A 24,486-nucleotide genomic window follows, 5' to 3' on the forward strand; every position below is an offset into this window, starting at 1 on the left:
TGTTCTTAATGACAAAAATGAAATGCCATGAAGTGCCAAACTTAATGTACCATATTTCATTTTATTTGATTACTCTTTGCCAAACAGCTCTCTTTACAACCTCATTTATGTATTTTTTTTGCACTGAAACAGACTGTTTCATTTTGTGTTTTGCTAACAAATGTATTGCATTTGCCTCCAGCTGCTTTCAGCAGTTGTCTAATTGTGAAGTAATTGCAGAAACGCAGGTGATCTGCACATGGGTTGCTTAGCTTTATTTTCTAACTTATTGGCCAGAGCAAAGTTCAATTTACGCAGTACTAAAAAGTATGAAATTATTTTTTATATGTACCCTTCGGTCTTCAGGAAACACTATTGAAGTGGTTGGAGCTCTGTTAGTGGGATTTTTTTAAAAAAATCTGGAATAAGGGTTTCTTATTCATGATTCATGAATACATGATTCATTGCCCATCTCCCTGAAATGCTGTTTGCTGTTCAAACAATAGCAGCCATGGTGACCAGTCTGGGCTCGCGCAGCGATCCCCTTGAAGTGCACCTCCAGTCCAAACCCTTCTGGCTAATGGTGGCTGCTTGGAGGAAAGCTGGACGCCTTTCCAAGTTGGATGGCCCTCTTGTTGAGAGGGGAGTGGGAAGATGGCAATTCCATATGCCGAGCTGCAGGAATCATCTGGTATCATGTTGCATACAGTTGTGGTCACCTGTGCTTAAGAACGATGAAGTCGAACTGGAGCGGATGACAGGAGGACATCTCCTCCCACTAAGGAGCACTCTGGGGACAATATGGGGTGCCAGCGGGTCTGTCGCGGAAGAGGAGGCTAAGGTTATGTCTGCTTAGTTGGATGCAAATGGACTTCTGTCCGTCCTACCTCCATTCAAACCAGGGTAGTTATCTACAAGTTGGCTCAAATTCAGAAACCATGCCACTGCTTCAGTGCATCACTGAGCTGGAACTAATACACCTTGCCTCAATGTAGGGATTTGGTGTTGGCCAGGTTAGTATGTAGGGCGTGGTGGCTTGGGTTGAGCTCGCTCACTCTTCAGCTCAGGTCTTTTGGGGACAATTCAAGGAGAGAGATCCACCCTGGCCTTGAGAAGAAGGCAAGAACGTAAGTGTGCTCCTGCTGGGTCACCTTGTACCATGGCCTGCCCCTGAGAGCAATCAGCGGCAAATGCCTAGAAAAACAATGTAATAACAGGGCCAGCAACAGCGATGTTTCTCTCCAGTCCTTTCCCAGCTTGCAGTAATCTGCAGTTTAAAGACTTCCTGAGTCAGGAGTTACTTGCTTTTTTTGCTTTTAACAGCCACTGATGGACTTTTCTTCCATTAATGTCTCTGACTGCTTTTTCAAATCTATTTATAGTTTTGGCTTCTGCAGCATCCTGTGCACTGGGCTCTGTCATTAAATTACACAGTGTGCACACTAAGATTTCTTTTCTGTGTGCTGTAAGCCTTCTCCCTGATCATCTTGTTTGGTGTGCTGAATGAGCGTGAGTAACCATCAGCTTGTCACTTGTCCTCTGCCTTCCTTGCGTTTACCCCCATGCCCTCACCCAAGGCTGTCTCTTTTTTATGCTGGAGTCTGCTGGTTTTGAACTCTCCTCATATGGAAGCTGTTCTGCATTTCTGATCCTGCTTGTCAGTCTTTGCTGAATGCTTTCAAACTCTAATCTGTCCTTCTGAGGACACCAGAATCATGTTTAAAGAGGTATGTGCAGCACAGTAACATAGGACTGCTTTCTGTTTTTTTTGTTCTCGTCTCCTACTAATTCCTGATCTCCCATATGCCTGTTGTGACCTCTGCTAAGCGCTCGGTGATATTTTCACAGCACTGTCCACATGAAGTCCAAGATATCTATTGTGAGTGAAAGTGTCTGATTTATAGACATCAATCCATGTGCGGATTTATGCAGATTTTGTGTGTGTACACACTCTGATAGTTGTGCCTGAACCAGAATTGCATTTTGTCTGCCATCTTCTTGCCCAGCCTTCAATACTGTGAAATCCTTCTGCAACTCTTTGTAGTTACCTTTAACTCCTGCAGTGTGATTCACATCAGTGTCATCAGCAAACATGTCGCCTCCCTGTTTGCTCCCTTTTCCAGATCCTTTGTGAAGACATGGAGCAACTCAGATGCCAGTGCATGTCTCTTGGGAACACTGCTTGCAGTCTTCTCCAGTTGTAAAAACTGTTCACATACTTGTGCTCTTTGCTTGCTGCCTTTCAAATAGGTATTGATTTACAAGAGGACCTTCCCTCTTACTCCGTGATGCCTTTAAGAAATTGGAAGTCTTTAGTGAGGGATTTTAGCAAAAGCCTTTTTCAATGTTCAAGTGCACAACATTGATGCATGTGCTTCTGACTGACTGGGCTGTATTTGGATTTTCATAAAAACTTTCCATAGTTTCAGTACCACGTACCTGTTGAGTCCATCAAAGAACAACAAAGATCCATCCACCTAACTTCTTTCTGCAGAATACAAGATTAATTCTTCTCTGTTGGATTGTAGTTATCCAGAAGTTTGCTAGAACTAGTCTTTATTATGTTTTTCCCCAAATTACCTGGAGTGGAAATCAGAATTGCTGGATGGTGGCCCCCGCAGATCCCTCCCCTGGAGCCAAATGACATCATGTTCATCACTTCCCATTTCTCTGATGCTGAGCCTCATTTAAATGATAGGTTACATGCTGCAGCTAATAACGGCTTCACGTTTGATTTCCTTTGGATGCATACTATCAGGCCCAATGGATTTGTAACTGTTCTTGGTGTTGATTTGTTTTAAAGCCTCTTTTTACTGCCACTTTGGTTTGAGACAGTTCTTTGGACTTGCCCCAGTAAGGAAAGGCTCCCGTGTGGCAACTTCCTTCAGTTCACCTGTAGTGAGCACTGGTGCAGATAATCCATTTAGCTTTTCTGCCGTGGCCTTTTCTTCTTCAAGTACTACTTTTAGACCTCCATCATCTATTTTCCTTAGAGGATCTTTGGCAGGTTTCCTATATCTGATGTATTCCATTATTAGCTTTGATGGCGCTAGCAAGTTTTTCCTTAAATCTCTTTTTGTCTGCCTAATTATGGTTTATGTTTAACTTGCTGAAGTTTATACTCTTTTCTTTTTTCCTTCTGTAGCTGTGGCATTCACTTTTTGAAGGGTGTTCTTCAATTCTCATAGCCTTCTTTACAATGCTGTTTAACCATATTGGCCTTTTAGTTGTCCTTTTAAGATCATCTTTGACAGGTGTTATACATCTCTCATGAGTCTGTAATATGGTAGGGCTCTTGTTTATGGGAAGGAAATGTAAAAGAAGAATATTATAGCAAGAAGATAATGTCATCCCACGAGTGGGAGATCTCCTCTTTGGGGCAGAAGGAGGAGGCTATATATAGGCTGATGAGGAGAGGAGGGAGAAGTGGATGGAGGCATGTGCAACAGCAATAAATTAGAAAGAACAGAGCAGGAGGAGGAGATAAGGAACAGTAAAGCAGTATGAGGGAAAATAATAAGGAAGCAGCAAATCTATAGATGTGAGAAAAGAGACAAAAATCAACCTACTTGGTAGTCTCTGTGTGTATTGAATTTTTTTAAGTATGTGCTGAGAGAATCTTTACTCCCGTTCTTAGTTCTTCATTCTTTTTCCAGCTGCTGCTTTAATTAATTACCGCTTTTTCCCTCCTCTTACTTTTTTTACTTCACCACTTCATCCATTTGTTTGGATGTGATTACTCAGGGTTGATCTGTCTTGATTCCCGTGGCTGAGACCTGTTCTGTTATACACGCTTTCTCTACGCTGGTCCAGGAGACATCTCTATACTCAGCATGTTATCAGTTTTGTGCTTGTACTCCATTTTGTCCCATTCTCAAGTCTTACCCCTCTTTGACATTGTGTGGCAGCACTGTTGCAATCTCTGGGCCATCCTTACTCTCAGTCTGCAGCCCAGGGGCCAAGTTTTCTGGAGGTAGAAATCCCACCTGGTCCTGGCTGAAAGGAGCAGTGTGGAGGAGGAGGATGCTGTCTGAGGAAAGGAGGCATCAACACGTATGTGCAAGGACTAAACGAGAAGCTAACAAACCACAGGTATAAGAAGTCGCCAGATAAATAGAGATCTAGATATTTGAGACATATTATTCCAACAGATCTCTAGAAGCCTCAAGCAGTTTGTCTTACTGTATTGGCCGGTGGGCAGTGACGGCTTGTTTGTTAAATATTTAGGGAACTACTTTACAGAACGAGTGCACAGGCCAGGAGGTCAGGCTCCAGCCACAGCCAGTGTTAATGTCTGAAGCCAGGGAGAGGGAGGTGAGGGCTGTGGGCTAACCTCTGCATCCGCTGTACCAACCTTTTCAAGGTTCGTCAAGCTGCCACGTTTCCTGTGGCTCCTGGAAAGCAATGCACTGCCCACGTTGGTGACAGCGCCTGGAAACGCAGTTGTAACCAGCAAAGGATCTGTATAAAAGTGGCACTTTCTTTGTCAGCAGTTTTCCCTCCCAAGCCAGGTCTGCTGACCTTAGTAATTTGCAAAAACCAACCCAGCCCCAGAGGTGGCTCTGTTTACTGCTGTGTTATTTTGTTAATTCTGAAAGCTAGCTCAGCTGAGGAGAGCAAGTCCAATCACATTTTGTGCCACTTCTGTAGAACGGTTTAATACAGCCTAACATTGATATCTGTGAAATCAATACAAGGGTAGGAGGCCAAAGAAAGTGGTTGTTTATGTCATCCGGAGAATAATCTGCTGTAGAGAACCTTTATTGATGATAATGATTCCCAAAGCAGAGGAGACCCCATCGGTCTCCCAGGGCTTGTGCTGAGGCAGAAGTGGCCTCATTTCCTTGTAAACTGAGCACTTTTCATATGGAAATCGCAGAAAATCAGTGAAGCCTCTTCCCTGCACCCAGTCACTTTGCAGTGCAAAACATGCACTTAAGAAAACAACAGGGGGGATCACAGGAGACTTTTTGCAACTGAAGTGGGATTTGGGTAATACTGGTATTTGAGGTAGGAAAATGCCAGTGGTATTCTGTTTCTCTGATTTATGGCTAATAGGCTTTTGCCTTTCCATGGAGAGGAAGTGTTACGTAAAAGGGTTTGTCTACTGTTTATTTTCCATTTATGTCGCTTACTGCTGTCGTAGAAGTCAAAAGGGAAGGAAATCCTCTGGAGAAGTGGCGTTCAGTCTTGGTGGGCTTGTTTCTGGCTGGAGCCAAATCAGTGCCGTAGGTTTTCAGAAGGGCATGTGTGTGCTGGGCTGGGGAAGAGGGAAATAGGAGAGTTTGGAAAAGCATGTTGGAAAATTAGATTGAAATTGTGAGAGACAGGGTCTTGCGGGAAGCAGGAATGGAAAAACATTGTGTTCTGCTTTGTTATTTATACTCCACCCTTTCCTGCTTGGCTTTCGTTATGGACATTATTGTTTCCTCTGTAAACGAGCAAACAGCGTTCTCGGCTGGTCAAGAATCAATTAGCAGGAGTGTTTGCCTAAAGTCCCCTAAAAAATCCCCTCTGCATCCAGCGCTGTGTTTGCTACTACCTCCCACAGCGCAGAGACTCCAAGCAGCCTCAGTCATTTCTATGTGCATTTGCAAAATGAAACCCCCCCCCCTTCCCCGCCCGTGCAAGGAGAATAAATAGGTCAGGGAGTGCGAGTGGTGTGATGCAGAAGAGAGCATCGTAAGAACCCAAACAGATTTCTGTCTTTCCTGTGTCACCCACCCCAGCAGAAGCATGCAGATGAAAGAAGCTTTATTAGTGACATTTTAATAAATAGGACCAGCAGGATTAATAATGAATTCTACTTAAAGGGAAACAGTCCAGAATTAAAATATTTAAACGTATGCATCTTGCTGTTAAAACGGTATCTCATTAGAACTGAAGTACTTGTGCATATGTAATGTACTCCTCACCATTAACTCAGTTTGCTCTGTTTCAGCAGGGGCTGTAGCAGAGCCAGCAACTCATTGCACATAGCTCTGAGATAGCAGCATTTTTGAGTGCCTGTCCACGTCTCTGCCTGTAACGCTGGCGCTGATGTAATGAAACCCTCTCTGTATAAGAATTAATATTCCACTAATGCCCAGAGGTTGTAAGTGTGTAGTTAATAGCTCCCAAGGCCAATGGAAATTAACACAGCCATAGCAGTCACACATTACTTGCTGCTGGTGCAGTATATCTTTGTGAAAACTAATATAGAAAATCATTCTCTTAAGAATAGCATCAATTAACTGATTTAATTCAGCGATTAGTCACAAAATGTCTTATTCCTGTAGCGCTCCCAGTAAGTAATTTGGAAATACCTGATGATTAGGAAGTCAAATGCAAGGTGTATTTTTAATTTCAGTAGGCAAACCGTGGCTGTGTTGTGCTGAACTCTGTAAGGCAGCCGTGGGCGAAGCTTTGGAAGCTCTCACAAGTAGGCATTAGTGATGCTTGTTACCACTGGCTGCAGATAACCAAAACGATATCAGATTCACCGCTACAATTCTCCGGCACCATTTTACAATGAAATCCCTGACAAAGGATTTCTGCCGTTGTGGGCGCATTCTCCCCACAGGAGAGGGTGTGCACCCCACTGTAGGGGCTGTGTGCGACCCTGTCTCATCATGGTCAACTTCCTTGCCCAGCAAAGTTGAACAGGTGAGACAGGCAAGGCAAGGCAAGCCGACTTGGGAAATTCCTAATCCCTGCTTTTCCTACCTGAGGTAGGAGGGTCACAGATGATGGGGGGAGGAAAGATAGCAGCTGTCAGGGATCTGCTTGTGAGCAAGAAACAGCACTTTGTCTCCTTTTACATGAACAGATTAATCCATCCTTATTTCCCATCACCTTAGAGAGTCCCTATTTATGTGCTGCAAAGGATTCCCCTGTTAAACGGAATACCGACTTCTCTGGATTCTTGCAGGGGAAATGTTCCTGTGGTGTACGTGCTCCTGTGATTTCTTTCTCTCTTTAACCTTGAAATGGCATTTCCTCTAGCTGTACAAGGTATACCTTGCTCTTTGTGCTCTCAGTTAAGTAAATAAGCATATGCTTGTTCTTCTCCTTTTGTCTTTGTGCCCTCATTATTAATTCCAAATGTTGAGTCCACCCTAAGTGGCAGGGGAGATGAAGGGGAGGAATGGGGTGGCTGTGTAGCCGCGTATGTTATAACGTGAGAGCATACAGCTTGCCAGCTAAGGGTGAGAGTCCCATTAGCCCTCACCCCCTGGCCACACTCTGCTCAGTGCTAAGCAGTGCGTGCGTGCTGGCTGGGTACTCAGAGTATGCTATGCGTCCCCTCTAGTGGCTGATGCGTATGGAAAAAGCACCTTCTTTCTGGTACCTCCAGCTGACAGATTTAAATAAAGATTTTCATAAGGCGCTTCACGACACTTAAGTTTAAGCAGGGAGTCTGTTATGGCTATATTGTAGAAAGTGCTACATACTTTCCCCTGCAAATATTAGTCTTTTTAGGGTCTTTCAATTTAATAATTCAGATCTTGAAATACTACAGCATCTGGCCACAGGGAATGTTGCAGTGTTGGTGCTAGAGGTGCCTGCAATGCCAGTGGCCAGGACGAGTTGAATTGCTGCTGTATATTTATGTCTACCTGGGGCATGTGGTGTGCCAGTGCATGGAGCAAGCTTGGGGTTATAACATAAGTTATGTTGGCATGACCGCACAGGAGGGGACAAGACACTCAAAATCCAAGCAAGCCTTTCAGAAAAAGGGACCATGAGAAGAAGGTACACCTCAGGGAACGTGGGGTAAGCTGGCTGCTAACACTGTCTTGCTTCTGTTCCTCTTCGCAGCTCAGGAGTGAAGACCCTGCCCCACAACGCCAAGGTGCACTACAACTACGCCAATTTTCTGAAAGACCAGGGCCGTAACATTGAGGCAATCTACCACTACAAAACTGCTCTCAAGTAAGTCCCTTGAGGGCCCGGTGGGGCTCCTGGTGTGTGGTGCAGCCTGCCGTTAGCCCAGCCCTTCCCCGCCAGGCATGGGGTGAATTGGCTGCTCTTCACCCCCTGGCCCCCGGGGGAAGCTTGGCTTTTGGAGACTGGGAAAGTTCCCTGACTCGGGTGTTTGCGTGTCATTAAATGAGGTAGCCTGGCTTCCCTCCGGCTCCACACGTGTGTGTGCGTGTGTGTGCGCATGTGTGCACGCTTCAATATATGAGATAGAAATGTTACCATAGCTACACGTTGAGCAATGAGGTGTCATTTACTCAGCTGAATGTGTGCTGGTAAGCAGGAGGTAGTTGTCATAAATGCATTTTCAGGTTCCTGGGCCATTTATCTTAGTAAATTGTTAATGGTGCATGCCTGGAAAATGCCGGCACTGTAGCCATCTGAAGTGCAGTAATAATAATAGTACTTACTACTTGTATTGAGGCTTCTGTCCACAGAGCTTTGCATGAACACTAAACTAATTGATCCTGAAAATTCTCCTGTGCAGTAATAGGGTAAATAATCATTACTGTGGTTCTGTACAGGGAAAAGCTGAAGCAGGAGGGTGAATTGCCTTGCCCATAGATGCATGGTAAATCTGGGCCCGGGGTGGGGCTGTAATATGGGGCGACATCTGTGGTATCTCTGAAGGACCCTCCCAACGATGTGTGGATGGGGTCGCTCCCTGCGAGCAGCATCCCTCCACCTGCCGCTTCTGCCAGTGCTGTTAGCGCAGTTCAGCCAGGGCCTTGGCTGCTTACTGCTGCCCAGGCAGTGCTCAGTGCAGAACGTGGGTCACCCCAGTTCCCAAAACCTCTCCCCTTTGGTTCTGGGGGCTTGGGAGAAGGGACAAGCCCCTCATGGGAATGAGTGCAGGAAAAAGGCGGGGGTGGTGGCAAGGGAAAGCAAACATGGAGGCTGCAGATAATGACTTTAGGAATAAAAGCATATGTGGGAAGGACAGACGATGTAGAGGAGTGCCTCTCATGGTCAGCAAGGGCAGAGCTCAGCTCCATAGGGCGCATCAGGAGGTGCAAGAAGTGTTCTTTCCTGACACATGGTGTGGCAGGGAACTCCAGAAACTACATCTGTAATTTTTCCTTCAGGCCAGCTGACAGGGTTATACCAATGTCCCTCCAAGGGCTCATAACCCACCCAGGTTAAGCTGGGAGGACAGGAGTTCATTGTCACCGAGGAGAGCCTGAACCTGGGTGAAGGTGATTTTTAGCTTTTTTTAGCAGCATGCTGTTCTGTTTTACTGTGCTGGTCATTTAGGAAGTCATTTAGAAAAACCTCCATCCTATTTTTTAATGTTTCCAGGAATGGAAAATCCAGCACAACCATCAATAAATTGTACTGAAGGTTAATTACCTTGGCTGTTGAAAATGTCCTCCTTTATTTTTAGTCTGGTTTGTTTAACGTCAGCTTCCAGTCATTGGATTTGTTTACACCTTTGAATGGTGCACTGAAGATCCCATTACCAAAAGTCTGTTTTCCATAGAGTGATCAACTCCTCCCTTAACCTGCTCCTTGATACAACCCACCGATGTGGCTGCTGCGGTTTTCAGTGTTATGCAAACCTCTGCAGTCCTCCAGTTGTTCCTGTAGCTAGTCTCTGAACTTTCTTCAACTTAGCAGAAAAGCCCAATGCAAGTTAAAAAGAAGAGGGACTACCAAAAATTATCCAAGGCCTGCAGTGAACGTGCTAGTGCACAGAGTAACATAACTGCTCATACTGACATTGCCTCTTCTTGTGTAAATGGGATTTGCTGACAAAAGATTTTGCTCTTCTCTAACTCAGCAGCACCCATTTATTGTAATTATAATGCAGTCTTCTGCTCTGCAGTATCTCAGTTATGAAAGAGTCTGTTTTGAGAACTGACTGCAAACATTTCCTCAACTTTATTACATAGCACAGTCTGTGCTTATGGTATTGTTTATAGAACATCTGAAGCCTTGCTGGGGCTCAGAGCCAGACAGAATCAACCGTACTCTTCTCTAGGTGCTTGGTGTCTCAGTGGCACTGGTGCTAGTGCACTTGCTTCAGTAATTTCAGGATTAATTTGGCACTTTTGAAAAGCTAGTTCCTCTCCCCACATTGCATGTTTGCTATCTGACCCAGCAGTGCAGACCAGGATTTGGGAGTCTCCTGCTGGCTCCATCACTGGGTAGCTGCATTATTTGGTCCCACCACCTTGTATCTCTGCACTTATGCTTTCCTTATTTTTACCCCTTCTTCCCACTTCTGTTACAGGGAAATTATTTGGGACCTGTGTAATAAGCAATAAAGCCATGTAAGTAAAAAGTGTAGTGTGTTCTCCTGTGGAGAATTATATTCCATGTTTTCGCCTCAGAGATACCCCTTCTGAAATGCCTGGAGGTTGTATGTAGGCCTTGCAGCCTCTGCTAGATGCCTACGCATGGTGACTGTGTTGAAGCAGTGAACAAGGTGATGGATGTGGACAGGCAACGTGTTGGTGGCTATGGTGCGAGACCCTAGATGGGTATCACAGATAAGAACAGATTTCACGTCCAAGCTATTCACCCATCCTCACAGATTCCAGCTTTGCAATTGCTGCTCTGTTTGTAGACCAAATACTCTACAATTAGAGAGAGGGAAGTAGTAGCTGTAATATCCTGACCGGATTTTGATGGCTCAGGGTATTTTTGGCCACTGGCCTGACCTGAAAACGGAAGAACTACTGGGAGGCTGAAGCACAGCTCGCTCCATGAATTTCCTCTTCAGGGAGCAGGCAGACTAGCAGCTCAGGTGGTAACACAACAGGCTTCCCTGATTTCCCCCAGGCACCCCTCACCAGGTTTCTGCTCTCCAGGTGGGTCCACGCCCCCCAGATTACAGAAAACACAAGCTACTCAAGAGGCTTTGCAATCCAACTGCAGCACTATCAGAAGTACAGGAGATAAAAATATTGTATCTGTCTAGTGCACAGTGGGCAGATCAATAAGGGAATTAATAAGGAAATAAAGTCAATAAGGACATGGACTGCTGCCACTGCCACCCAGGAGCTCCTGGGAGGTAGGAGAGGGAAAGCAGCATCGCCTCACACTGGCTCCATCTGAGGCACGTAGGTGATGGCTCGCTCATCCATCATTCCAGCTCACTTCTAAAGCTTGTGCCAAATTACAATGTAGGTCTGCTTGATCTCCGGTGAATGAGTTTAACTGTTTGCTAAACAAAAGCGATCTTGTCAGTCTGCACTCAGCTGCTTGAACCGCTCGCAATTACCATTCCGCCAACGTAACGATGCGTTTCCACGCGCTGCTTCTCTGCCAGAAGTGTCGGTTGCCATGTAGCTATTTAACGAAGCAACCCATTGCTCCTGTGAAGTAGGCAGGTGATGTTGTAGCTGTAGCTGTGGGAAAGGATGATGAAGTGCACACAGGTTATGCAGTGAAATAATAGCAGTTGCGACGAAATCCTAGGAAAGTTGATCCCTGGTGCTTCAATCACCTGCCCCCATTCCTGCGCTCAAAGGCAGGCAGGATCCTCTGCCGACACGTATTGGTGTATCTCTGTTAACTTCATGGTAGATAAATGGTGGAGGAGAAGAATGTGTTTTCTCTGACAATGAAACTGCAGGGCAGGTTTTGAAGGGAAACTGGGCAATCAATCCTGTCAGCCACCTGTTGATGTCATTGCAGGTGGCCCATCAAAAAACTAATTTCTCACCTCAGCCCAAAGGCCAGTTACAAAACACCGTGATGTAGGCCTAGGTAATCAGTGCAATCTAATCATGCTGCCCAAGAACAGGGGAAGTGAAAACTGAAATGAAATGCAAAAATGGAGAACAACATTTGATTTGGAAAGGGGAAGAGTGAAAAGGAAAAAGAAGTTCTGTGTACATAGGAAAAGCTTCTCCTGTACATTGGGTTCCTAAAAGGTGAATGGAAGCAGAGCCCTTTGAAGATGCAGGAGGAGTTACCTGTAAAGCAGACCTGATGAACAGCTGTCATTCTGCAATTGTGGCAGTATAAACCCTTCAGTTTACCTTTGGTAAAACAAGAAAAACCGCACTGCTGGATTTTAAACTGCTTCGCTGGTTTGCCTGATCCCAGGAGATACTTGTTTGGTTTGGGTAACCAAAACCCAAAACGTTTGGGTTTTTTCCTGCAAAAAATGAAGGCCAGAAGTACTCCGTCTGAGATGCGAGTTGACCATGGCTACTCTGGAAGCTGGCTTTAACATTCTTACTGCTGCTTTTGCTGCAGATTTGTAGCTATCGCTAGGAATTTTGGAGACCCCCTGCTGCTGGAGATCAAACAGTGCTGGTCTTACCTGAAACGAAAGTTGTCTCGCCACTCCTGTGTTTGTGAGTGAGAATATGAGGTCATGCAACCTCACGCAAACATGAAGAACAACTCCAATGTGCTAATGAAGACATTTTTTGCCTTTGATAGTAAACAAGATTTTGTCCGGCTTCTCCCCAGCCTTGTTTGCTTGACATTGCTGTTGAGACTGTTTTATTGCTCCTCAGGAACACATATGGGCTGACATGCAGAGAGAGAAAAACAGCAGAGCCTTAAAACCCGTTTGAGGAACATTTGTTATGTCTTTAATAACCCTTTTAACAATGGAGACAGGGGGTGGTGGGGGGGGTGGGAGGTGGGGGTGGGGCGGGAAGGGAATTCACCTTCCCTGCTACAGTTGCACTCATCCAAAATCTTAATTCCCAAAGCAGCTCTGTCTTAATCTATCTCCATGTTTGTTGTCAGGGCTGTGCTTCCCATGGATGGCAGATCTATGTGAACATCGGCAGGTGGGACTGAAGAAGGTTGCTGGATTTCTTGCTGGAGTTGTGGGAATAAATGTGCTAATAATAATTCTGTGCTGTTCGAGCTACATTTCTGTGTCCATCAAAAGGTCAACATCTAAAACTTCATGTTTGCACTTTTGGACGTAAAAACATACAGATTTGCCCTTAATTGAAAAATGTCAGGAGAGTATTGTGTTTAAGTTAATAGTAGGGGAGAGTTATCTTCGTGTAAAGGCAGATGCTGTGAGCATCAAATGATACAAACTGGTCAAATTGGAACTGAATTATTTCTTTATAACTGATTTTTGCCAGATGAAAGTCACAGAAATGGACTGGGCTTGGGGGAGTGAAAAAAGAAAAGTACTGGCAAGAAAGAAATACGGACAGTAAGTCTGCGGTGCTCAGAGGGAGGCAGCTGGGAGGAAAGAGACTGAGGCTGTCCCTGCAAGCATCAGGCCAGCCCAGGGCAACCTGGAGCTGCTCTCTGGGGTGCTGCTCTTTCCCAAGGGAGGCATGAGCAAGTCTGATTCATACCATCGGTTTAATACCTGATAGTATAGAGTCCTGCAGGAAGTATCCACCATATCTCTTATACTGAGAGTCTGTGTACATAAATGCGCTGGTGCGTGTACATGAGAGTGCACACGTCTGCCGTGTGCCTCTGTGTGTGTACGTGTGCAGCAACAGGTTTATAGCCACAAGCTCACCTTGGTCTTTCCCTCCTAAGCACTGCTGACTGAACAGCACGGGAAGGGGACCAACCTGCAGTGCAGAAACCTCCATTCTCTCTTGTGGCATCTTCCAGAGAAGGGAGCCTCTGGGCAGCAAGCAGGAACCCCCAGGCTGCCTTTCTTTGCGGCTCTTGGAGCTGCCCTGGTGCTCAGCCTTGAGAAGGAGGAGAGTACGGGTCAGGAGCCAGACAAACCAGTACGAAAACACTTGATGCTGCAACATGTGTGGTCTGGCTTCTGCAGAGTTTGCGAATAGTACAGCTTAGGGTATTGCTCACAGCATGGAAACTGGGAACACTGGTTTGTGGCATTAAGAAGCATCAAGAGATCATGCTTGTGTAGACTTGGTACTCAAACACAGGCTAGATGGCAGAGGAAGTAGTGTGGGTGCCATATCAATATCCCTCTCTGGGGGAATAAAATTGGTTCATAACATCACTGGAATGGGTAGAAAAGGAGCAAGCAAGGCTGCTCTTTCTCCTCACTCCACTTTAGAAATAAAGCCCTAATGCTGTAAGTGAGACTCAGGTTTCTTGCTAAGTTTTCCTACACACCTACCCACTGGGGTTTTATATATCTTAAATCAACAGTATCTGGGGTTGTTTAAATTTGGTTAAATTGCACTCTCCGTGCAGTAAAAAAATTGTGTTCATACAGCCCTTTATCTGTGTGTGTGTCTGTGTGTGTGCCTTGAAAATGCCTCTCAGCGTGGACTGCAGGTGGCCTTGGATACCATCTGTGATTTATTTCTGGAAAGAATTAAAATACCAGCACCATTTGTTAGCCTGTTTTTACAGTGAGTCAAAAACGTGCAGCGCTGCTTTGCTGTGACTGCCAGGGCTGCATTTGCTCCTGAAACTGTGAGTGCCCTTCTGACACTTAATGTTACTTAGGTCAGGCCCTTGGAGCAAGCCCTCTGGTTAGGCATTTGATGAAATGTCTTCATAGAGACTTCACATAATACCCTGTGTTAGTGGGTGTTACAGACTTGAGGCAGATCATGCCCAAGCTGTCGGAAACATCTTTGTGCGGTGTTCTTCTGAATCACCCTTTGACAATAGCCTTTTGGGGTAATTGGTGCTCTCGTGTACGTATGTGGTGGCCGTCCTGAAGCTAGACAAAATTGCTGAGTGATTTAATAGTAATTGGTGGCTGAAAAGGCTGCCTGATAATTTGAATCAGAGACTTAATGGCCTTTACAACACAGTGAATGGGATGATGGCCAAATTACTTCAGCCAGTGTAATTTATTCTTGAACCTGTTCTCTATAAAGCACTAATCCCTGCCTGTTTTGGGGTGTACTCCACCTCTGCTCAGTTTTTTCTGCTTTTTATGGACCAAATACCAATCAAGCAAGGCATAGGATTTTATTTACTCAAAACCAAACTGTTGTAAGTGTAAGCATGAGCCCTGACGCAAAGGCAGTAGGTGTGCAGCGTAACTGCATTGACAGCGATGGAATCTGGGTGTCTCTGCTGGGATGCACAGATGTGTGTATAACTCACCCCTGGAGACTGGTATTTACAGGCAGGGTCCTTTCCTAGACCATGGTTTCTGTCATGGGTGCAGGTCCTTCTACACTGTCCTTCAGGGACTTGCTGCCTTTTCAAACACATCTTCCTGGAGAAGAGCCCTGGTAGCTATTAGAATAACTGCTCTATAGCTTTCCTCAGCCACTGTGTCATTGCTCTGACTACTTATATATTGGGGACTGATGCTAAAAATCCAGGGAATGGAAAATGCTTCCCTCATGAAGCTGCAAAGCTATTGTTTAACTGGGACAAGAGATCTATTTCATTTTTTACATGGGCCATGCAGAGAGAAAATTACAGTTGTATTTTGCAGATGTTCGAGTATACTTTTTACTTTTGGCTAATGAGAACCTCAGATCCAAGGGTTAATTATTTGTTGTTTCCATAGACATTTCTTTTCCCCTAGTCTGCCTTCCCTGTCTTTATGAAAACTTTTTGTGGCCATTTTTTCTCAAAGAATGACCATGTAGCACCAATTATTGTTGTGGTAAATTATCAGAGACTTACCTTTTCTGGTCTTTACCAAGGGGCAGCAGAAAAATTGGTTCCCAGTGCGCTGTCTGACAAGGATAACCTTGAGACTTTCTGTGGAGGCTTGGCAGGGGTAGTTGAGGTGCTCTGCTTATGCCCAGGCATTTGAATGGCCCCTTTGAGCAATTTGGGCAGTGCTGGAATGAGGCTGCTCTGATTTACACTGGAGACTGAAGCAGCCCCCAGACATCTCAGAGACAGCCGTGATCACGGGTGGCAGTATGGGGCTGTACAGCTTCCTCTAGCACCTGCGAACCCTGGGAGATGACAGGCATGATTTTAGCCCATCTGCTTAGGCGAGAGATATGTCATTATTTCACCCCCTCATGTAACAGGTTGAAAATCTCACCTGATGGTCTCCTGTTTGCTGTGGTGTCCCTCTAGTTTCTGTGGGCTCTACAGAGGTGCCTGTACTGTTCGTGTGGTCTGTAAGTCAGGCGTGTCATGGATTATTAGTCCTTTGCTGGGCTTGAGCGGTTCCTGGAATTTTCAGGACCTACATGGATGCTGCGTAAATTCTTTATGTGAGAGCATAAGCAGGCAGCCCAGTTTGATAACCTCATGTTGCTTCAGCATTGCAGGGAACATGGGAGTTTAGCAGGAAAGGTTTTATTTATTTATATTTAGCTGTGACATTGACTTAAAATCCTTTTTTCTCCTCAAGTCCAACTCTTAAGCTGATATCCCTGCCCAAGTTTGAAAATGTTATGAAAATTCGTAAATCGTAGTATTGTTTAATGTGTAACAAGTTTGGTTTTTAAATGGCATCCTTCTGGATAAGTTTTCTTTTTTTCTTAATGGATGCCAGGCTCAAAGAATTCATGGGGGTTTTGTCAATTTACAGATTAAATCTGTTGAACTTCTGGTTTTTTGCATGTGTCTGTCCTGGAGAGGTTCCCCATGATATTAGGGTACAGCACGGCTGCCGTCCCCTGTGCTCAGCCCATCAGCCTTGGATACCTACCCTGGTAAAAGGGTGTGCCAGTGGCAGGGCTCCCGTGGGCTGCTGTTCCTGCCGGCTGGGCTGCCGGGTGAGGGGAGAAGCCATACAGCCAGGACCCTTCTTCCTTCCACCCATCCCTGGCTGTGATTCAAGACTTACTATTTTTACCAAATTGGCATCTGGAGGTCCCAGCTGAGATCAAGATCCTGCTGTGCTGGCCACTGACCGTAGCTGGAGGTTGTCATCACTGCAGAGGGCTTGTGCTGTGGGTGGAGAGGCAGCAGTGTGGGGAAGGGAAGTTTTATTATTGTCATTTTAGTGATGTGCCATGGAGACCCTGAGAGACAGACTTGTCTTAGACCATGTGGGCAGAGGTGAGCACTGTCTCTCAGTGTCCACATTGTAGGTGCTCGGTGCCAAAATGTGGGTGACTTCTATCCACTAGAAGCTAGAAGACATTTGAGGTGGATTGGGGTACCCAAGGCATCTGCAGAGGCCTCCACCACTGTTCAGCAGCAGCAGGGGAAGGACACCCTGGACGGGTTTTGAAATAGCCATAGGCACTGGTGATCAGACACCCCCTCCTCTGACTTCTTGAGCAGGACTTCCTTCAGGACCTGAGATGGTCCATGTAACACCAGCGAGGACCCTAATGAGACCCGTAGAACCACTTGGAGATGCTCTGAGAGCCCCTGGCGCTGTGCTGGGGTGGGATGCCTCCCTGCCTTATTCCTAGCGTTGTGTCAAGCACTGAGCCAGACCACCTCATAGCTGAGTACATGGAAAAGGGCATGATTTAATACTCAGCAGTGGGCTGTGCTGCATACAGCCGGGAGTCTGGCTGCTTTGTCATGCTTTCCCTGAAGAAGATTATGCCTGAGGCTTTCAAAGGAACCTAAAAGCGTTAGATCTCTCACTTGCCTGACTTTCAACGAGATTTCCGTAAAAAAAAAAAAAATACAAAAAATCCCAGCCTGCCGCAAGCCTTCTGTCAAGCTGAAGAGTGCTACCTTTGAGGAAATATTGATGCAACTACTAAAACTCTTCAAGGGAAAACCAGCTGCTGCTTAATATTGCAGGATCATCCTCTGTAAAAGGGATTCAAATGCTGCAAATTGAAGGTGTTTTTGAGAAAGACATAGGATCTGGCTCCGTGACCTACACGTCTGTGCATCATGTAGAGCAGCTCTCGGAACAAGGTGCCATACTATCGTGCAGCCATGGCCTGAGTTGTTGCCAGCGCAAGACTTTTCCCTGTAGGGTGACTGGTCTCAGAATTACATCAAGTAAAGTTTAATTCAAGTTGACATAAACTTTATTGAGAACTTAGGAAAATACATGAAAATTAGTGTGATGTAATATTAAAATTGGAAAATTGGCTTGAAATACTATACTGGAGTAAATATAAAATGGACAGTATAAAAATTTGGCACAAATGAAACCTTATTCACGTAACATTCTTACTTTTGTTGGCAAAATGATGCCAATAAAATATTACAGTATGTGTTGGAATGGGGCAAAACACGCCTCAAAAACAAGTTGCCATGCTGCCAGCAAGTAATTGGGCTCGGGTAGTTAAGACCTGACTCTGTGCGCTTACTCTGGCTGAAGTGAGCCTCATGGATGCTGAGCATTGCAGAAGGGTTGTGCAGGCAGCAGGAGAGCTGAGAGTGAGTGGCAGAGAAGTGCCCTGAAGTACAGAGGACTGGTGAGAGGAGGTCTATCCCAGGGCTCTTCAGACCTTCTTCTCTTGTTACTAAGAGAGAGGTAACACAACATGTTTTCTCATGGTAGTGCCACAGCGGTAATTAATCACAGCTGCTTCAAAGGTGGAGCGTTCCCTGCAAGTGCTAAGTTTAATCGCATTCTTTAATCAAAAGATGCGTTAACAAAAACCAGGCATGCTAGATCTCCCCAGCTGAATCAGTTGCTGACTTTTCTCTCTAGCTGAAATGAATACGCTTGGAGCTCCTTCGAATATTGTGCAGGATGATGCTGGCAGGTTTTTAATTTCTGCTGCTGCTGCCATGGCATGGCTGTTAGGTTAATGATGGCCAGTGTTGCTTACAGCTTTCATAATGGCTTTGAGGTCTCATGTTTTAAGTCACTGGGAACATGCTTTCAAAAGCCTTTATCGTCAGTGCTTGGAGGGTGGTGAGGGGCTGGGCACTGGGCTGGGGCATCAGGGAGAGTCACCCTGCTGTGTGACATCTCATGGCTGTCCCAGCTCTGAGAGGTGGCTCTGGACTGCTTTCAGTAACCCCTTGTGTCAGGTGGTGGCTGTGGGGGGCTGCCCAGACCCCTGAAAGCTGGCACCACACCCTTTTCTGTGCTGTTCCTGGTAGTTTCACAGACTAACTGCGCATTAGCCTGGCCCCATCCCCTTTTGCTCTCTGCCCCTGCACAGTGATGGCTGTGCAAAAGCCACATAACACTCTTAAGAGCAAGTGGGGAGTTCTTATGCTAATGCCTTTTGCCCCCCACCTCCCAATACCTCCGTCAACAGCCCAAGGGCTGTTTAAAGGCAGTACTGCGAGCAGAGCTTGCCAGTTGTTTAAGTGGTCTCCCTCAATCTGAATTAAAAGAATTAAAATTCTTGATGGATTATAGGTTTGTAGCCATGACAACAAATTCCCTCCCTTTCTCTTTTTTTTTTTTTCTGGAATTGTCTTGTAGATCAGTAAGTTGCCAAATAAAACCCCTCAATTCTTTTTTTTAACTAATGTTTCAGGTAACAGCAGCATTAAATTAAAAAGCAAAATAAATGGTCATCAGCAATTTGATGACAGTGTATGTTTTCTGCCTGGTATCTTCTTGTGAAACTGGGAATGTGTTGACTGTGCAAGTCAATAAGGCTTTTGTGCAGTGGTATTAGAGAGAAATTTGCTAGCCTAAAAGAAGTGGGGATAATTGCTAACAGGAGTTCTTGTGCAGTGTATACCTGTAATAGTTAAAGGGAAAGCTGCTTAAAATTATTCTGACAATTGCAGATACAGCACTGGAGGAATCATTTGAATTGTTCATTCTGCAACAAGGAAACATCCCACTTGTCTTCTCTTTAGAAATGAAATCCCAGTCTGATTTAAAATATACTTTTACGGGTTGGTTTCCTTTTTTTTAAAGTAATTTTGCCATTTCAAGACTTCTATTATAATTACCTGTGAATATAGGTTTTTAAAGAAAATTGTTCTGATTTTTAAAAGAAAGGAGAAACTGATTTTTTTACATGAACTGCTTCTTGTAGAATAAGTTTAATGAAATTCAGCTTTCTTTCATAAATAATGCAGCACTTGCATTTGATTAGGTGAAGCCTAGAGGAATTTCTACCTAATCAGATGCATAGCAAGACGGATATTGCCTGCAGACTGTTACCATTATCAATGGCAGTGGCAAGGAAAATACAGCTCTGTGTGTGTCCAGATAGAAAGCTTTGCTTCTTAAAAGAAGTTGCAAAACAAGGTATATATGTTCCAACACCCATTCCTTGCATCTCCGAGTATCCTGGCTATTTGTAAACCAAGGTCTGGCTTCTGAGTATTATCATTATTGTGACATGAAGAGACTTCAGGTTAACTGGAGACCTCCTTGTCCTGATAATGTGTTTCTAACCCTTCCAAGAAATAAATACGTGTGGGGAAGAGACAATCTTTGCATCAGAGAGCTTATGGTCAAAATAAGCAAGGTAGACGTTGGGAATCATTGTGACCAATTCCAAAAGTCTTGAAAAACAGCACAAAATTCTTGAAAACCTCCCAATAACACAAAAATGGAAAAAAAAAAAAAGATATGTGTGCCACCATTCATTAAATAATAGATCACATACAGCAAAAAGTAAACCAGTTTGCAAATGGTGTATCTGCAAGTTTTGCAGAAACATTTTTAGGGTTCTTAAGTAAACATTGCTTTAATTAATAATCTGTGGTCATGTTCTATGATGCTCTGTAAATTCAGCCATGAGACTTTGTTCTCCTCTGGTTTTATCCTCAGGAAGCTGTTATTAACAGCAGTGGGTGTGCGTGAACAGAGGGTAGTTTGAGTAAGGTCATTAGTCCTTTACTCGTCATCCATATTAATAAATTAAAAAGGACCTGGGCTCCAACCTCTAGCCCTGAGGCCAACTGGCATAAATTGACCTGCAAGCATTCAGTAAGTGTTTGTATCCGCCGAGAGACAGTGGCTGAGCCCAGGCTAGCTTTTGGGACCAGACCCTGGACCACTCCTGGAAACATTTGACGGTGGTGTAAAATGATTTGGGATCATGTTAACAGTATAACAGCATGGATGCTCATGGGCTCAGGCTCTGGCTCTGGTTATTTTATTAGAGGTGATGCTCTCTTAGGGCTTGGTTATGCTCTGGGCCGAACTCAGTTAACTGGCTCTACTGCCATAATGAAGTAATATTGCAAATAAAAGCATAAAGAACTGGACCATAATGGCAAAGCCCAATGACACTGCCTTATCAACCTGTGCTCAGATTTTTTTTCTTAATGTTTGTTCAGAAATGTAAAATTGCAAATGTCGGAAGTTCTTCAGGCCAGATGCTAAGCGGGTTTAGGCTGACAATTTGTGCTAGCTGAGGTTCTGTTTTTTCACTTACATTTCTTGGAAAGGGCAATGAGATGTAATGAATAAATGTAAAACACAAGAAACAGAGCTCAGGATACATGGGAGACGTGCTTGCATCCTGTGATTTGCTGTCAAAAGGTTTTAGTGCTGAGCTCAGAAGTGTATTTATGGAGCTGCTGGTCAGAACTGTGCAATTTAAAGGTGAAATCAGTCTCTTTTTTAATCTTGAGTTTTCATTCCTCTCCAAATTGGTGCAAGCAAATCTCCTGGGCCTAAAATGTCATGGGAGCACTAGAGGCCAAGAACAGAATTAATTTCTGAAAGTTTGAGAGCAAAGCCATCAGGTTTAGGGCTGTAAAATGTTAATCTGTTTCTGACTTTCCCAAGAATTGTCTGAAATACTTTTACCCACTCATAACTCAAGCGACTTCATGTCAGATATTAGAGCTGGTTTTATGTGTGAGTACTGACCGAAGTAGTGCATGGCTTTTATCATAGCCAACTGGGAAAAAAGCCTCACAACTATAACCTCCAAACTTTTTCTGGTCCAAACAAATGCCAAAATCCCATGGAAGAAATGGGAAACAAGGCTGAGCCCTCAGTCATTTACCCTAAAGTAGATAGGACAGTCTTTGCCCAAGATCCTGGTCAAGGTATCACACAGAGCTGCGTCCCAAGTGCTGAAGAGCAAGCAAGGTTGGTCCTTCCCATCGTTCCCCTGCTGGTGCTGTAGAAAGCGCTTCTTCCAGCCTCCTGCAGCTGGGAAGGCTTATCCTTGATGACCAGTGGATTTTAGGGCCAGGGTCAAGACTCAACACTATTCCCTCATCACCGTCTTGTCCTTTGTTGATGCTTCTCTAAGCACAGGCAGCCTCTCACATCCCCAAGTGCACAGGCTCACTGGGTAGCTTCAGTGATGGAAAGTGATGCTGTCTCTGTGCCAGCTGCAGTCTAGCCTTGGATTTTCTACTCTTTGCTCCTCTGTTACAAGATCAAATAGGGATCTTTTCAAAAATCAGTTGAGCAGGGAGTGCAGGTAGTGTGGGTGAACGGCCACTGGGCAATGCAGACACCTGAGACATGTAAGCTGCACCTGAGAGCTTGCAGCAGGGGAAGTGGTTACCTTGGAGAGACGGGATGCTTATCTGTATGTGAGGGATGTTGATAGACTCCACAGTCATTAGTTACTGTGAGTTGTGGTCAATACATTTATCCTTTGTCAGTATGATAGGCAAAGTTTTAAAAAACATACGTGGCTGCATCCTTGGACGCTCTCTCCTTGACTATGTGGCTTTGCAGTTGTTGTCCACTAGGCTTGATGTTGGGTGGAAAAAGGATCTGGGGGCTCTTCTCTTACTTAGTTGTAGCAAGTATCCTGGGTCTGTTACTGGAGCATGCCCACACCTCCTGGAGTTCCCTCCTGCATTCCCAACTTCAACCCAAGTAAGACCCTGCCAGAATCACTTATGTGCAGTGGAGTAAAAAATGTGACTGATACAAATGTTGCAGCAGTGTATAAAATCCTAAATTATTCATGATGCTTAAGCACAGAAAATCCCTGGGCTGAAGTGACATAATGAAAAACTCCAGGCAAAAAAAAACCCATCATGAAAAGTCTTAGATTAAAAACAGTTGCAAACTTTAGAGTCAGACTGCATTATAGAGTCTTAATCCCTTCTTCCTTTAAATGCCCCTCCTCATGCCGTACCCTGGGCTATCATAGCCAACTGCTTTTAATGTCATTATCCACATCAGTTTCCCATGAACAGGGACCTAAGGCAAAGAAATGTCAGATGGCTTGTCCTGGTCTGAAATAGAAAAGCTGTAGTGGCAGCAGGATTTGCAGCTAGATCTTCTCAAACCGCAGCCTTGACCACCTTAACCTGCTTCCCCCTTATCACAAATGAAATGATCATCTGGAGGAGTTCAGCGGGCAAGCGCCTGCACACTGTTTCATACTAGAGCATCAGACCTCCTTGCACAGCTGGTCTCCCAGCTTGCCTGGGACCTCTGTGGACTACTGTCATAGATTTATTTCTTTATCATAAAGAACCTCAGTTTTCACCCATCTATGACACTGAGAGTCCTGCGTGCTGAATTTTGCCCTGGATCACTTTCACCTCTGGAGTTTTCTGGTGAAAGACCTACAAACCAAAATACTAATGTAGAAGCACAAGTTTGTCTGAGAATTTAAGCAGCTGAATGGACTATGACGTGCTGCTTAATTCATGGAGAATTTTAACAGAGATGCACTGGGCCCATATGTAGTGTTATAACTGAAACAGGTAGGTGTAAAGAACAACAGATCAGTTAAAAGCCGAACCGAACCAAGTAGTAAAAAAAATACAACTAGAATCTTAGGGAATTCCTACTGTTAAGCAGTCTGTTTCCAGATTTTTTCATAATTCTGCTCAGTCCTGAAAACATTGCTCAACAGCTGATTTCAAGTTTCCTTTTGCACTTTATTACGACTTTTATTGTGGGAAACTGATTTAAAACAAACAAACAAAACAACAGACCCATTTAAACAGTGTTGTGTTGGTTTCTGTATATGGCAAAACATATTTCCATTGGAAACATATTTTTGACAAAGCAGTTCTTGCTTGTTTGAAAAACATTTTGAATAAAGACATCCAAGCTGCTTTAGTCACTTTGCCTTTGCTTGGAGGGTAAAATAGGCTTTCAAAGCTGTTCTGGAGGATAAAGTTTGTCCTGGAGGCATATAGGAACTATAGAAGATCTGATTTGCAGTCTCTTTGGGAGTTGAAAAAGGTTCCTCAGGATCCCATCATGACCTGCAGCAAATGAAGGGAAAATAGTGTTTCCTAGCTGACATCCTTCGCTCTACCGAGTGCCACATAGCAGTGGTGGCAGCATTAGTGACCTCAGCTTTTATCTGTCAATTAATGAGTGTCTGTAACTTGATTATTTTTTTTTCTAGACTGTACCCTCGTCACGCAAGCGCTCTCAACAACTTGGGGACATTGACCAAAGACGTGGTGGAGGCAAAGGACTACTACAGACGGGCCCTTCGGTTAAACCCTCAGCACAATCGCGCTCTCTTCAATCTCGGCAACCTACTCAAGTAAGTTGAATGCAGAACTGGCACCAAGGAAATTCACATTCTCTCTACGTTCATCACCAAAGTAGTTTTTTCTGCCACCTGGTGAAGGAATGGCATTATTTCTTATTGCCGGCCAGGAGTACCAGCACAAAGGTGAGGCTTAGTTTGGATGACCTTATGCTGTTTGCCACATCACTACGCATGCTGTTTACAGTTGTGTTTCAGTTGGAGGGAATTCAGTTGTTCCAAATCAGGCATCAAAAAATGAGGTGCCTAAGCCCAACTAGTTACCTGAGGCTTCCATCTCAACGGAGAGGTGTAAGCCTTTCCAGGGGAATAAGCCATGTTGTTCAAAGACAGGTATCTGATACAGATCAAATAAATAACACAGATGCAACAAATCCCTCTCTGCAAGTTCCCACTT

The 24,486-nt window shown here is 44.6% G+C and overlaps 1 protein-coding gene across 2 annotated transcripts in view; it reads left to right on the plus strand.

The window, feature by feature from the left end:
* TMTC1 (transmembrane O-mannosyltransferase targeting cadherins 1) overlaps positions 1-24,486 on the plus strand; it is a 147,813-nt gene that overhangs the window by 98,048 nt on the left and 25,279 nt on the right. For both annotated transcript variants that reach the window (XM_064458046.1, XM_064458037.1), the window contains exons 11-12: positions 7,780-7,893; positions 23,940-24,083. In XM_064458046.1, coding sequence (XP_064314116.1) covers positions 7,780-7,893; positions 23,940-24,083 — 258 coding nt within the window. The remainder of the gene's footprint in view (positions 1-7,779; positions 7,894-23,939; positions 24,084-24,486) is intronic.

This window comes from Phalacrocorax carbo, chromosome 1 (assembly GCF_963921805.1).
Source record: "Phalacrocorax carbo chromosome 1, bPhaCar2.1, whole genome shotgun sequence".
NCBI lineage: Eukaryota > Metazoa > Chordata > Aves > Suliformes > Phalacrocoracidae > Phalacrocorax > Phalacrocorax carbo.